Source organism: Mirounga angustirostris, unplaced genomic scaffold, assembly GCF_029215605.1.
Source record: "Mirounga angustirostris isolate CCGP_5_RB_7025 unplaced genomic scaffold, mMirAng1.0.hap1 SCAF_4, whole genome shotgun sequence".
NCBI classification, from domain to species: domain Eukaryota; kingdom Metazoa; phylum Chordata; class Mammalia; order Carnivora; family Phocidae; genus Mirounga; species Mirounga angustirostris.
This window is the reverse complement of record NW_026991712.1, coordinates 168,767,990-168,781,046: the sequence shown is the minus strand read 5'-3', so window position 1 is coordinate 168,781,046 and position 13,057 is coordinate 168,767,990. Positions and strand designations below refer to the sequence as shown.

Here is a 13,057-nt window from a genome sequence, read left to right as displayed (position 1 = left end):
ATCCCAAAATGTTAATGTTATCTTTGTGTTGTTGGATTTTTTATTTTTTATTTTATTTTAAGATTTTATTTATTTATTTGACAGAGAGACAGAGACAGCGAGAGAGGGAACACAAGCAGGGGGAGTGGAAGAGGGAGAAGCAGGCTTCCGCAGAGCAGGGAGCCTGTTGCGGGACTCAATCCCAGGACCCTGGGATCATGACCTAAGTCGAAGGCAGACACTTAACGAGTGAGCCACCCAGGCGCCCCTGTTGGATTTTTTAAAAAGCAGTTGTTTTCTTTATAGTTTTCTGTATTTTCCACAGAAAATATTAATTTTTTCTTCACATATTATTTTAATAGAGAGACACATTTAAAAAAAGAAATTATTCCAGATGATTTGTATGCAGAAATCAGTAGTTAAATAAAATTGGGAAGGAATACTTTTAACTTCCATTATCGTTGTTCTTGGCCTGTCCTTTTTGCCCAGAAAAACAAGCACATGCCAACTTTCCTCAAATGTAAGAAGGAATCAGAATGCCTAAAAGATCTTTAGTGAAAGCCAAGTAACGTTATAACATAGAGTTTACTATAATTAAAATACCCCATGATTTTGCTTATGGCCTGTAATAACAATGTCTTGTGAATCCAGTTATAAGGGCATTTTATAGTGGGGGTTTAGTATAATCAACTTTGCACTGTATTTATAGGAGAGTTGTTATCCTTTTTTTTTTTTTTTTAAGGAAAGAAATGTGCTGAAGTTTTATGTCTCCAAAAGTGGCAACAGATCTTGCTGGTCTAGGAATACTAATACATCAGAATCTCATCATAAAATTCTTATTCCCTATAGCATTTCTCAGTTGTGCTGGGATATATGAACTAGTCTTTACCCCTTTTGGGTTTAGTTTCAATGAGATTCTATGGGGATACTCATGTTGTCAGGAGTATATCCCTAGCTAAAGCTTGGTGATAACGGGAAATGAGAGTATACTCATAATGAGCAGACTGAGGAGGGAATAGGAGTACTTGTAAATGTGGGCAGGGCCAATGAAAATTTTGTAATCCCAGTTAGAACTTTTGCAACCTAATGACTTTAAATGCTATTAGGTTTCACTAATCTATGGAGTAGATACAGCAACTTTGTTTCTGTTTGTCCCAGAGGCCTAGTTCCATCTAGATGTAGTGCAAGCTGAACTGGTACTTCTTGTCTCCCTTTACACAGGAAAATGATGGACTCTGGACAGATTGATTTTTACCAACATGACAAGGTTTGCTCCAATACCTGCAGAAGCACCAAATTTGATCTTCTGATCAGCAGTGCAAGAGCTCCAGTGCCAGGACAGCAGACAAGTGTGGTGCAGACACCCACTTCGGCCGATGGTAGGGGGTAGGAAACCACCTGAAAAACCAGTGTTTTTTAGTAACACTTTTCCCCTTACTTCTCTTTTGTGTTTCTTAATTTTAATTCTCATGAGCATTGATGTCCCTGTAAGGTATGCTAATCTTGGGTGCGATTCCGTACTTTAGAAACAGATCTTTGTTTTCTCCCAGATGATTCCTATTGGCCATACCTCCTTCCTTGTTTCTTTCTAAGTATGCATGAGAAACATTAGAAAGATGGTTCAGGGGCGCCTGGGTGGCTCACTCAGTTAAGCGTCCCACTCTTGATTTCGACTCAGGTCACCCTCTCAGGGTCGTGAGATCGAGCCCAACGTCAGGCCCCATGCTGGGTGTGGAGTCTGCTTAAGATTGTCTCTCCAGGGCGCCTGGGTGGCTCAGTTGGTTAAGCGACTGCCTTCGGCTCAGGTCATGATCCTGGAGTCCCGGGATCGAGTCCCACATCAGGCTCCCTGCTAGGCAGGGAGTCTGCTTTTCCCTCTGACCCTCTTCCCTCTTGTGCTCTCTGTCTCTCATTCTCTCTCTCTCAAATAAATAAATAAAATCTTTAAAAAAAAAAAAAGATTCTCTCTCCACCTTTCCCTTTGCCCCCGCCCCCCATGCACACTCTGTCTTTCTCTCTCAAGAAAGGAAAGGAAAGGAAAGAAGAAAGGGAAGGAATGAAAGAAAGAGAAAGAAAGAAAGAAGAGTCAGTGGTTATTATGTTTATTCAGTGGTCTCACTTTGGTGCCACTTGGCATATCTTTGAAATTAGATTGTTTTGAAAAATCCTTTGCTCTACTGGTGGTCAGGCAGGAAGTAGAATGGTGAATGGTTTTCAACTGTTGAGCTGAGATGTACCAAAGATAATGTATGGTTGGCTGGACTGGCCGCTGTAAGGATCAAAGAGCCCTGCCTGGAAGGGATCCACATAACCAAGTTGAGGCTTCCTCACCAATGAGGAAGGATGGGCATATGCTTAACTTGTATTGTTGACCTCTGGACTAGAGCTCTTTGCTCTTCTCTAGGAAAGATGGAGCCAGGTGAGATGATTATTAAGGATTCAGTTAGTCCAGGGGAACCTGGCTGGCTCAGTCGGAAGAGCATGTGGCTCTTGATCTTGAGGTCATGAGTTCAAGCCCCACACTGGGTGTAGAGATTACTTAAACAAACAGAATTAAAAAAAAAAAAAGATTCAGTTAGTCCAGTTAAGATTCTTGTCTCAACTACTTCCAGAAGACTTAAAAATATGCCTGACAGAATTACAAGGATACTAATGGATGTAAGGGAAGTACCATGTTTTAAAAATGACCTCTCAAGGTTTCTTTTGGTTAGCCCTACTATTCTGTGAGTAACCACTGGGTAAGTAGAAGTCAAATCTCTTAGAACCTAAGTTCCCTTCAGGAAAGTATAAAATATCTAGCAGTTTGAATTTTTGGTTTTTGGTCATGTGAGTCTTTCACTTGAAAAGGAAAAAATGCTATAAAATTATTTACTTTTTATTTGGCCAAAACTCCTTTAGTTGATTATCCATATCAATATTACTTTTTTGCTTGATTATTAATATCCTCCAGCATGTGGAGTCCATACTTGTCTATAACAGTTTGATTTTTCTCCATTTTCTTTGTTTAGGATCTTCCCCGCCCCCCCGCCAAAGATTTTATTTATTTGACAGAGAGAGAGAGAGCACAGCAGGGGGACTGGCAGGCAGAGGCAGAGGGAGAAGCAGGCTTTCTGCTGAGCAGGGAGCCCAATGTGGGACTCAATCCCAGGACCCTGGGATCGTGACCTGAGCCAAAGGCAGACGCTTAACCAACTGAGCCACCCAGGCGCCCCTGTTTAAAATCTTAATATACGAGGGGTTCCTGGCTGGTTCAGACAAAGAGCATGTGACTTCTGATCTCGGGGTCGTGAGTTTGAGCCCCATGTTGGGTGGAAAGATTACTTAAAAAAAATCAAATCAAATCTTAATATACAATGTTAATAGCAAATGTTCTTTTCCTCTGTGAATCTGCTATTCATGGATCTCTTCTTATCTGATTTTTTTGGTCTCATTTCTCTTGCTTTCTCTTACATAGCCTGATAAATAAGCTATAGCAACTTCTGATATTCTAGATGGTTAGTATCAAATATGCTTTTAGTAGGGCTCTTGGCTAAGCACCATACTTTTCTCTTAAATTATTTCAGGTCCTCCTCACTAAGTCTGGGGCAGATACCCCAGCAATCATGCTCACCTTCAGTCTTTTTAAAAAACATACCTGCTTAGGAAGCAGATTGCTTTTTTGTGATTTTATAAGTTATCTTTCCCTTTCTATTCAGAGTAAGAAGAAAGCATTTTCTTTTGAAAGGCAGGTTTTCTTTAGAAAATCCAGTATTCATCCTGGCTTACCAAGGATTCTAGTTTTTACTATATGGACCTTAAAATAACAGGGTCTCTTTGGCTGTATGAGATAAAGGATAGCTATGACTTTTTCATGGAATTCACCAGCTTTACCTCTAATGGACCGCTTTTAGGTAGCATCACACAGATTGCCATCTCAGAAGAGAGCATGGAAGAGGCAGGGCTGGAATGGAACTCCGCTCTCACTGCTGCTGTCACCATGGCTACAGAGGAGGGTGTGAAGAAAGACTCAGAGGAAATTTCAGGTACTTTTCTATGAGGCTCAGATATCTTGCAGGGTCTTGTGACCCTTCTCACTGTTATGATTATAGACACAGAAGGTCTCTTAATTACTTTTGCTGGTTTTTCTCATGCATGTTAATAATAATTGTAGCTGCAAACATTTTATTTTCATCCATGCAACAACAGCCATGCACAGTCACATTTTACATAGGAAGAAATTGAGATTCAAAAAGATGCAGCAGCTTGCCTCAGACCAGCCACACAGCCAATAATGTCAGAGCCGAATTCAGCCGTTTGACTCTGTAGTCAGTGCTTTTCATTCTGTCAAACTGCCCCCAACTTTGGAACGTTTCTTAGATAAACCAGGCTGCAAGATGTTAGAAGGAAAAATTAGGTAGCAGGTGGTGTAGAGGATGGTGACTAATGATGATTCACTTAGAGGGGACCGGGGGGGTTTCACATCATCCTCCATTCATTAATTCACTTGAAAAATATTTATTGCTGCCTATTTTTAGTTGGAACTGTTGCCAACATAGATGAAAAGACAAAGCCTCTGCCCTCAGAGAGCTTATCATCCCACCTATTCAGCTGTTTTATTTTATTTTGTAAGTATAGGACTAGAGGGAGTATAGTTGACCCTTGAACAACGTGACGGTTTGGGGCACCAACCTCCTGTGCAGGGGAAAACCCCTGTGTAACTTGACTCCCCTGCCCCCCCCAACTTAACTATAAGCCTTATCAATAACATAGTCGATTAACATATTTTATATATTATATGTATTATATACTGTATTCTTACAATAAACTAGAGAAAAGAAAATGTTATTAAGAAAATCATAAGAAAAAATTTTTTTAATTTAAAAAATACAGTACATCACTGTACTGTAGTTATTGAAAAAGATCTGTATGTAAGTGGACCCTCACAGTTCACACCATGTTGTACAAGGCTCGCCTGTATATCTTTAATTTAATATCTTTATTATTTAACTTTTAAGATATTAAATACTATTTAATTTTAAATTAAATTATTTAAATAAATAATATCTAATATTTATTTAATATCTTTATTAGAGGAAGATAACCTGCTCCCTATAGCCAGAGCCATGACAAATTGAGGCAATTATCTCAAGTCCCTATGTTGCTCAAGAGGGCAAATAATTGGGTACCAACTCAGGAGGGCAGCTAATATTCCAAAAACTTCTTCCTTTTTCCCAGAAATGGCCCAACAAGAAATCATTTCAAATTGAAATAATTTTGAGTTTAACTTGTAGAGATTTGCCTAAGTATGTGTAGCATCCCTTGTTTATCTTCTGTCTTATCCCTCTTGTGTCAGAGGACACTTTGATGTTCTGGAAAGGAATAGCTGATGTAGGGCTGATGGAAGAGGTTGTCTGCAATATACAGAAGGAAATAGAGGAGCTACTCAGGGGAGTTCAGCAGCGGCTCATTCAGGCTCCCTTCCAGGTCACAGGTAAGTGCACTAATTTTAACAACAGTGGTTATTTTACTGAACACTAACAACTGTAGGCAGATCCTGTTAGTGTCATGAAAACACTGGGGTATAAGTATTATTTTCCCCATTTTACAGATTAGGAAACTAAGGCTTATAAAAGTTACGTGTCCATAGTTCATAATAAAGTTTTGAACTCAGGTCTGGTCATGCTTTTCCACAGGTAATTTTTGCCTTTATAAATGGTGCCAGAAAGCAGGCTCTCTCTCTATTACATATAGATAGATAGAGTCTGAAAATTGGAGAAAGTTACCTGGTTTTAGACAAGTCTCATATTCTATCAGTTTAAGGTTTCCAGAACTATTGTGTGCACTTACAGCTGTTTCTGAATACCCATGGGGTACTTGCTGCTGTGCATAATGTAAAAGGATGTTCTAATCATCTGATACAAAAGGGTTGTGATGATGGGTTTCTGGCTAGCTCAGTCGGTGGAGCATGTGACTCTTAATCTTGGGGTCAGAGTTTGAGCTCCACGATGGGGGTAGAGTTTAATAATAAGCATCTGCCTTCAGCTCAGGTCATGATCCCAGCGTCCTGGGATCGAGCCCCACATCAGGCTCCCTGCTTTGCAGGAAGCCTGCTTCTCCCTCCCCGCTGCTTGTATTCCTTCTCTTGCTGTGTCTCTCTGTATCAAATAAATAAATAAAATCTTAAAAAAAAAGACAAGTCATAATAATATCTCATAAGCTTGTGTGTGAGTTCCTAGATTTGTTGTGTCTTATTACCTCTTTATAATTCATACATTATATAAATACCCTTAAACTTTATAGTAGAATCTTTTTTTTATATTCTTGAAGGAAAAAACAGGCAAATAATATAGAAAGCAAGGATGACTCTTTTATTTTTTTTATTATTATTATTTTTTTAAAGATTTATTTATTTATTTATTTGACAGAGAGAGAGATAGCGAGAGCAGGAACACAAGCAGGGGGAGTGGGAGAGCGAGAAGCAGGCTTCCTGCCGAGCAGGGAGCCCGATGTGGGACTCGATCCCAGGACCCTGGGATCATGACCTGAGCCGAAGGCAGACGCTTAACGACTGAGCCACCCAGGCGCCCAAGGATGACTCTTTTAGATAGGATGATCAAGGAAGGCCTCCCTAAGGAGGTGGCATTTAAGCAGAGACCTGAATTAAAGAAGCTAGCCATGTGGTGAGCTGGGAGAAGGAACATTTCAGGCGGAAGGAACAAAAATCTTGATGTTGCAATGGGCCTCATAGGTTCAAAGAATTATAGAAGCTCTGAGGCAGCCACAGTGTATTAGGGTATAGGAGAGTGATAGGTGATATAAGGTTGGAGAGGAATAAAGAGGACAGTTTATTTAGTTTTGTTTTTTTTTTTAAGATTTTATTTACTTAGAGAGAGAGAGAAAGCAGGAGCAGGGGGGGAGAGGAAGAAGCAGGCTCCCTGCTGAGCTGGGAGCCTGATGTGGGGCTCGATTCCAGGACCCTGGGACCATGACCTGAGCCGAAGGCAGATACTTAACTAACTGAGCCACCCGAGAAGACAGTTTAGATAAGCTTTGGTTAGAACTTTGGTTTTATTTTAAGGTGATGGTAAGCCATCATAGTGATTTTGAGCAGGGGAGTGAAGTGATAAGGATTTATTTATATTTTTATATTTTTAATATAATTGTGTATTTTTTAATATTTTTAAAAGATCATTTTGGTTGCTATATGGAGAATGGACTGTATGGGGCAAGAAATCAGTTGGGAGGGGTGCCTGGCTAGCTCAGTTGTTGGAGAGTGCAACTCTTGATCTTAGGGTTATGAATTCAAGCCCAACATTGGGCATGGAGCCTATTTAAAAAAAAAAGAAAAGAAATCAGTTGGGAGACTCCTGAAGGAACTATTCCAGACAGATGATGGTGGCATGGATTAGAGTAGATAGTGGTAGACCTGAAAAGAAGTGATCATATTGGGGATATATTTTGAGTGTGGAACAGAACAAGTTTTGCTGATGGATTGGATGTAGGGTAAAAGAGAAAGACAGAAATCCAGGATGACTCATACATTTTTGGCCTGAGCCATGAATGGTGACACCATTTCCTGAGATGAAGATCACTGGGAGAGTTGTAGTTAGTACAGTTGGTAGTTGTTTGTTTGTGCTTTTTTTTAAAGTAGGCTTCATGGCCAGTGTAGGGCTTGAACTCACAACCCTGAGATCAGGAGTCACATACTGGTTTTTTAAAGTTAGTTTTGACTTGGGGCACCTGGCTGGCTCAGTGGGTGGAGCATGTGACTCGTGATTTCAGGGTCATGAGTTCAAGCCCCATGTTAGGCGTAGAGCTTACTTAAAATAAAAAAGAAAGAAAGAAAAAAGTTAGTTTTGACTTGCTAAATGATTATGAGGCCTTCAAATGGAGATGTCACTCAGCTAGATGGAAGTATGAATCTGGCACGCAGAAAAGAGGTGAGGGCTGGAGATCTGCGTCTGGGAGTTCTCAGCATGTACATGTTATTTAAAAGCATGAAACTGGATGAGATGACTGTGGAAGAGAATTGTAGGTGGAGAAGTTGTCTGAGTTAAGGAAATAATGACCACAACTACTGACAATGCTTTCAAGAAGTTTTGTATAAAGAGGAACAGAGGTAACACTATGAATAACATTGCATGCCAGTTCCCATGTTTGACACTTACAATATGCTATTTTTTTTAAGATTTTATTTATTTATTTATTTGAGAGAGAGAGAGAGAGAGAGAGACCACATTGGGGGGGGAGGGTCAGAGGGAGAAGCAGACTCCCCGCCGAGCAGGGAGCCCGATGTGGAACTCAATCCCGGGACTCCAGGATCATGACCTGAGCCGAAGGCAATCACTTAAGCAACTGAGCCACCTAGACACCCCTAAAATATGCTATTTCTTTTTAATATTTTACTTATTTATTTGAGAGAGAGAGAGCAAGCACAGGGAGGAGGAGAGGGAGAGGGACAAGCAGACTTCACGCCGAGGGCAGAGCCCGATGTGGGGCTCGATCTCACAACCCTGAGATCATGACCTGAGCCGAAATCAAGAGTCAGACGCTTAACCAACTGAGCCACTCAGGTGCCCCTAAAATATGATCTTTCTAATCTTTGTGTCTGTCTTGCCGGATAAGTATTATTAGGCCCTTTTGTTTCAGATGAGAAAACTGAGGAGTGAAATGACTTATCCAGATTCACACAGATAGGAGGAAACCATAAAACTTAGATTCAAACTTAGCTCTATCTAACACAGTGACCATGTTTTCTAAACCAGAAGTCAGAACTTAAAACCAGATGCAAGATTTTTTTTATTTTTATATTTATTTATATGGAAAGATGTATAAAGTTATAACAATTAAAGTTAATTTATGCATGTGATAAATCTTTGCCAAAAATATTTTTTTTTATCTTTGCCAAAATTTTTAAAAATGCAGTTAGAATAGTACCATCATTTCTGGGTTGTTTCATATTTATACACAGTACAACAGAGAGCTAGGGAAACACTTCTGTTTTAACTTGACGGGCATGTCTTTGTTTTAAATAGATGCTGCTGTTCTCAACAATGTAGCACATACATTTGGCCTAATGGACACGGTGAAGAAGGTTTTGGACAACAGAAGGAACCAAGTAGAGCAGGGAGAAGAGCAGTTTCTCTATACTCTGACAGGTGCGTATAACTTGTTTCTTCTTAGGTGATATTATACTAATATCCTTGAGTCTTGCCATTTCTTTGTGGACTTCTGTTGGGACTGGCTTCCTTCCTTCCTTCCTTCCTTCCTCATCATGGTCCTTCTGTATCTTTTGGAGGATTAAGATATCTGCTCAATTTCTCCATTAATCCAGTAATATTAGTGGCAGAAGAGACAAATTGGCCTTTGTTTTTGTTACATTATTGATATTGCATCTTTTTTTTTTTAAGATTTTATTTATTTATTTGACAGAGAGAGAGACAGTGAGAGAGGGAACACAAGCAGAGGGAGCCGGCTTCCCACTGAGCAGGGAGCCCAATGCGGGGCTCGATCCCAAGACCCTGGGATCATGATCTGAGCCGAAGGCAGACGCTTAACGACTGAGCCACTCAGGCACCCCTGGATCTTTTGATAACTATTAAGTTATCACCTTCTCCATTATTTGTGGTAATCAGAAATTATGAGCCCATGAATAATTTAACACTTTTTATCAAGTACTTAATTTGCACTGTCTCTGGGATGCCTGGGTGGCTCAGTCGGTTGGGCATCTGCCTTCGGCTCAGGCTATGATCCCAGTGTCCTGGGATCAAGTCCCGCATCAGGCTCCTTGCTCAGCAGGGAGCCTGCTTCTTCCTCTCCCTCTCCTGCTCCCCCTGCTTGTGCTCTCTCTCTCACTGACAAATAAATAAATAAAATCTTAAAAAAAAATTTTCACTGTCTCCAAACTAGGTTGTAAAAATGTAATGTTGACTAAGACGTCTCACTCTCTACATGGTCTTTAAGGAACTCAAGGGAAAGCAGACATAGAAATAAGTGCAAAAAGTAGTCAGCTTTGTAACTGAGGCGGGTATGGTGGAAGAACAAAGAGAGTTGTCACTTATACCCAGAGAGAATCAAGAAAAGGTTTTGGGTAAAGCAGGTGAAAAATATAAAATAAGTCAGAGGCATGGATTATCAGCTTTGAATGATATAGAATATATCATAGTCATGAAGTCAAAAGGCAAGATTATTTGGTAAGAGAAGAACAATTTATGTTGTCTTAAACTTACTTTTATACCCAGTATATATTTTAAACTCATTTACTGAGTACCCTGAGACCCTTTTCATTTGATCCTCCTAAGAATGTTAGACGCTGGGGTGCCTGGGTGGCTCAGTTGGTTAAACCTCTGCCTTTGGCTCGGGTCGTGGTCCCGGGGTCCTGGGATTGAGCCCTGCATCGGGCTCCCTGCTCGGCGGGAGGCCTGCTTCTCTGTCTCCCTCTGCCTGCCACTCTGCCTACTTGTACTCTTTCTCTCTGTGTCAGATAAAAGAGTAAAATATTAAAAAAAAAAAAAAAAAGAGGGCGCCTGGGTGGCTCAGTTGGTTAAGCAACTGCCTTCGGCTCAGGTCATGATCCTAGAGTCCCAGGATTAAGTCCCGCATCCGGCTCCCTGCTCAGCAGGGAGTCTGCTTCTCCCTCTGACCCTCCCCCCTCTCATGTGCTCTCTCTCTCAAATAAATAAATAAAATCCTTAAAAGAAAAAGAAAAGAATGTTAGAGGCTATTATCCCTATTTTTTAGATGAACCAGAGTCACAAAGAGTATAAATGATTTGCCTTGGGGCCACATCCGTACTTGGCAATGAAGCCTGGAATAGAACTTGGCTTTCTTACTCCTAATCCAGTGCTTTCACCTTGAAACTTCACACCATCCAAAAAATGGTTTTTGTTAAGAATGTGGGCTTCTGGTTCTTTGTCCATATTTTTTTTAGATAGGTTTAATCATAGTATACATAAAGTTTTGTTTTCTGCTTTTTTTACTGTGACATATTACTATTTTCCCAAGTTGCTACACAGTGCTTTACTTAGACATTCTTCTAGGGATGACATTTAAATTTTCAAAATTTTCTTTGGTAGCTTATTTTGTTGCAGTGAACTTGTATGAATATAACTTTCCCTTTTTATGTCCTTTTAAACTACTTCCCAGAACTAAGCTTCAAGTTAAATAGTATTGAAAATTGTTTTATAGGGCGCCTGGGTGGCTCAATTGGTTAAGCAACTGCCTTCGGCTCAGGTCATGATCCTGGAGTCCCTGGATCGAGTCCCGCATCGGGCTCCCTGCTCGGCAGGGAGCCTGCTTCTGCCTCTGGCCCTCCCCCCTCTCATGTGCTCTCTCTCATTCTCTCTCTCTCAAATAAATAAATAAAATCTTTAAAAAAAAAAAAAAGAAAATTGTTTTATGGATTTTTATGACCTGTTGCCAAATTTCCAAGATTATGTCACCATTTTGAACACACCAACATTGGATGTTATTATTTATAATATTCTCTGATTTAACTTTTTAAAAAATTATAGATGTAATTGTTATCTTCTTCAAAGATTTTATTTATTTATGAGAGAGAGAGAGAGTGTGTGCATGAGAGCATGAGCAGGGGGGAGGGGCAAAGGGAGAAACAGATTCCCAGCTGAGCAGGGAGCCTGATGCAGGACTCGATCCCAGGACCCTGAGATCATGACCTGAGCAAAAGGCAGACACTTTTTTTTAAAATTAAGGATTTAATTATTTATTTGACAGAGAGAAACGGTGAGAGAGGGAACACAGCAGGGGGAGTGGGAGGGGGAGAAGCAGGCTCCCCGCTGAGCAGGGAGCCTGACACGGGGCTTGATCCCAGGACGCTGGGCTCATGACCTGAGCCAAAGGCAGATGCTTAATGACTGAGCCACCCAGGCGCCCCTGAAGGCAGACACTTAACTAACTGAGCCACCCAGTCTTGAGGTTTATATTTCTTTGGTTACTACTGGAAATGGAAAAAAATGCAGTATTTTGTAACTTATGAGGCAGTATTTAAAAATTTTTGAATGAAAAAAAAAATTTTTTTTAATGTGTTCTTGATCCCTACCTACTCCTTTTATTCCAAGCAAGGAATTGATTTGCTCTTGGTGTTCCATAGGAGCAAAGTGCTCTCCAGATGAAACTGATTATTTATTGAATGCTTCTCAGGTTCTAAGCAATAGAAGAAGTTCTGGTGTAGAACCAGACTCACCAGTGGTCACCAGGGTTGGATTGTACATTGGGAGAGGGATAGTGATAGACGTATTGTGGTGGAAAAGCCACCAAGTTGGCCATCAGAAGACTTTTGTTTTGGCCCAAGCTTTGAGACTTTAAGTAAGTCACTTTATCTCTCTGGGTTCCAGTTAAAATGAATGTGTTAGAACTCTAAGACCTCTTTCAGTTCTGTAATTCTTAGGGACTTCCTCTGTAACTTTCTGTAGACTTCTCTGGGTGCTAATGGTAAACTAAGGCCATTTGGTAGACTAAGGTCACTAGCAAGGTGATCCTGCCTTGAAGAACAGTTTGGGAATCACTGTTTTTTGGAGCAGTCACTGTAGCTCCTCTGTAGTCCATGTTAGTTCCAAAGGGATTGTGCAAATATTCCTTATTTTCATCTGTAGATCCAGGGAAGGCATCTATAAGCTGTGTGATCAACTGCAGGCTTCTTTGGTTTGCATTTTGGTGATAGGTGACAAAATGCCACAGGAGCCTCTAGGGTTGAGCTATAGTAGAATCACAGCCTGAAAATGATTCTGAATTGTTGCCCTGCCTATAATCACACAATGAAATGTAATTGCTGGAGGGATTTTAAAAATCATCCAGTTTTGTTTCTTGTTTTGAAAACCAATGAAGCTAGGGGCGCCTGGGTGGCTCAGTCATTGAGCGTCTGCCTTCTGCTCGGGTCGATCGAGCCCTGCATCGGGCTCCCTGCTCGGCGGGAAGCCTGCTTCTCCCTCTCCCACTCCTCCTGCTTGTGTTCCTGCCCTCCCTATCTCTCTGTCAAATAAATAAATACAATCTTAAAAAAAAAAGAAAGGAAACAATGAAGATATATAGTGGCAAAACCAGGACAAGACCTCAGGTTTCCTGACTCCATTCACTGTTCCCA

The 13,057-nt window shown here is 40.6% G+C and overlaps 1 protein-coding gene across 10 annotated transcripts in view; it reads left to right on the top strand.

Annotated features, from left to right (window-relative positions):
• Positions 1-13,057, top strand: part of GMEB1 (glucocorticoid modulatory element binding protein 1) — a 34,457-nt gene that overhangs the window by 17,972 nt on the left and 3,428 nt on the right. For all 10 annotated transcript variants that reach the window (XM_064589652.1, XM_064589654.1, XM_064589651.1 and 7 more), the window contains exons 6-9: positions 1,201-1,358; positions 3,870-4,001; positions 5,312-5,449; positions 8,994-9,116. In XM_064589652.1, the coding sequence (XP_064445722.1) occupies positions 1,201-1,358; positions 3,870-4,001; positions 5,312-5,449; positions 8,994-9,116 (551 nt within the window). The remainder of the gene's footprint in view (positions 1-1,200; positions 1,359-3,869; positions 4,002-5,311; positions 5,450-8,993; positions 9,117-13,057) is intronic.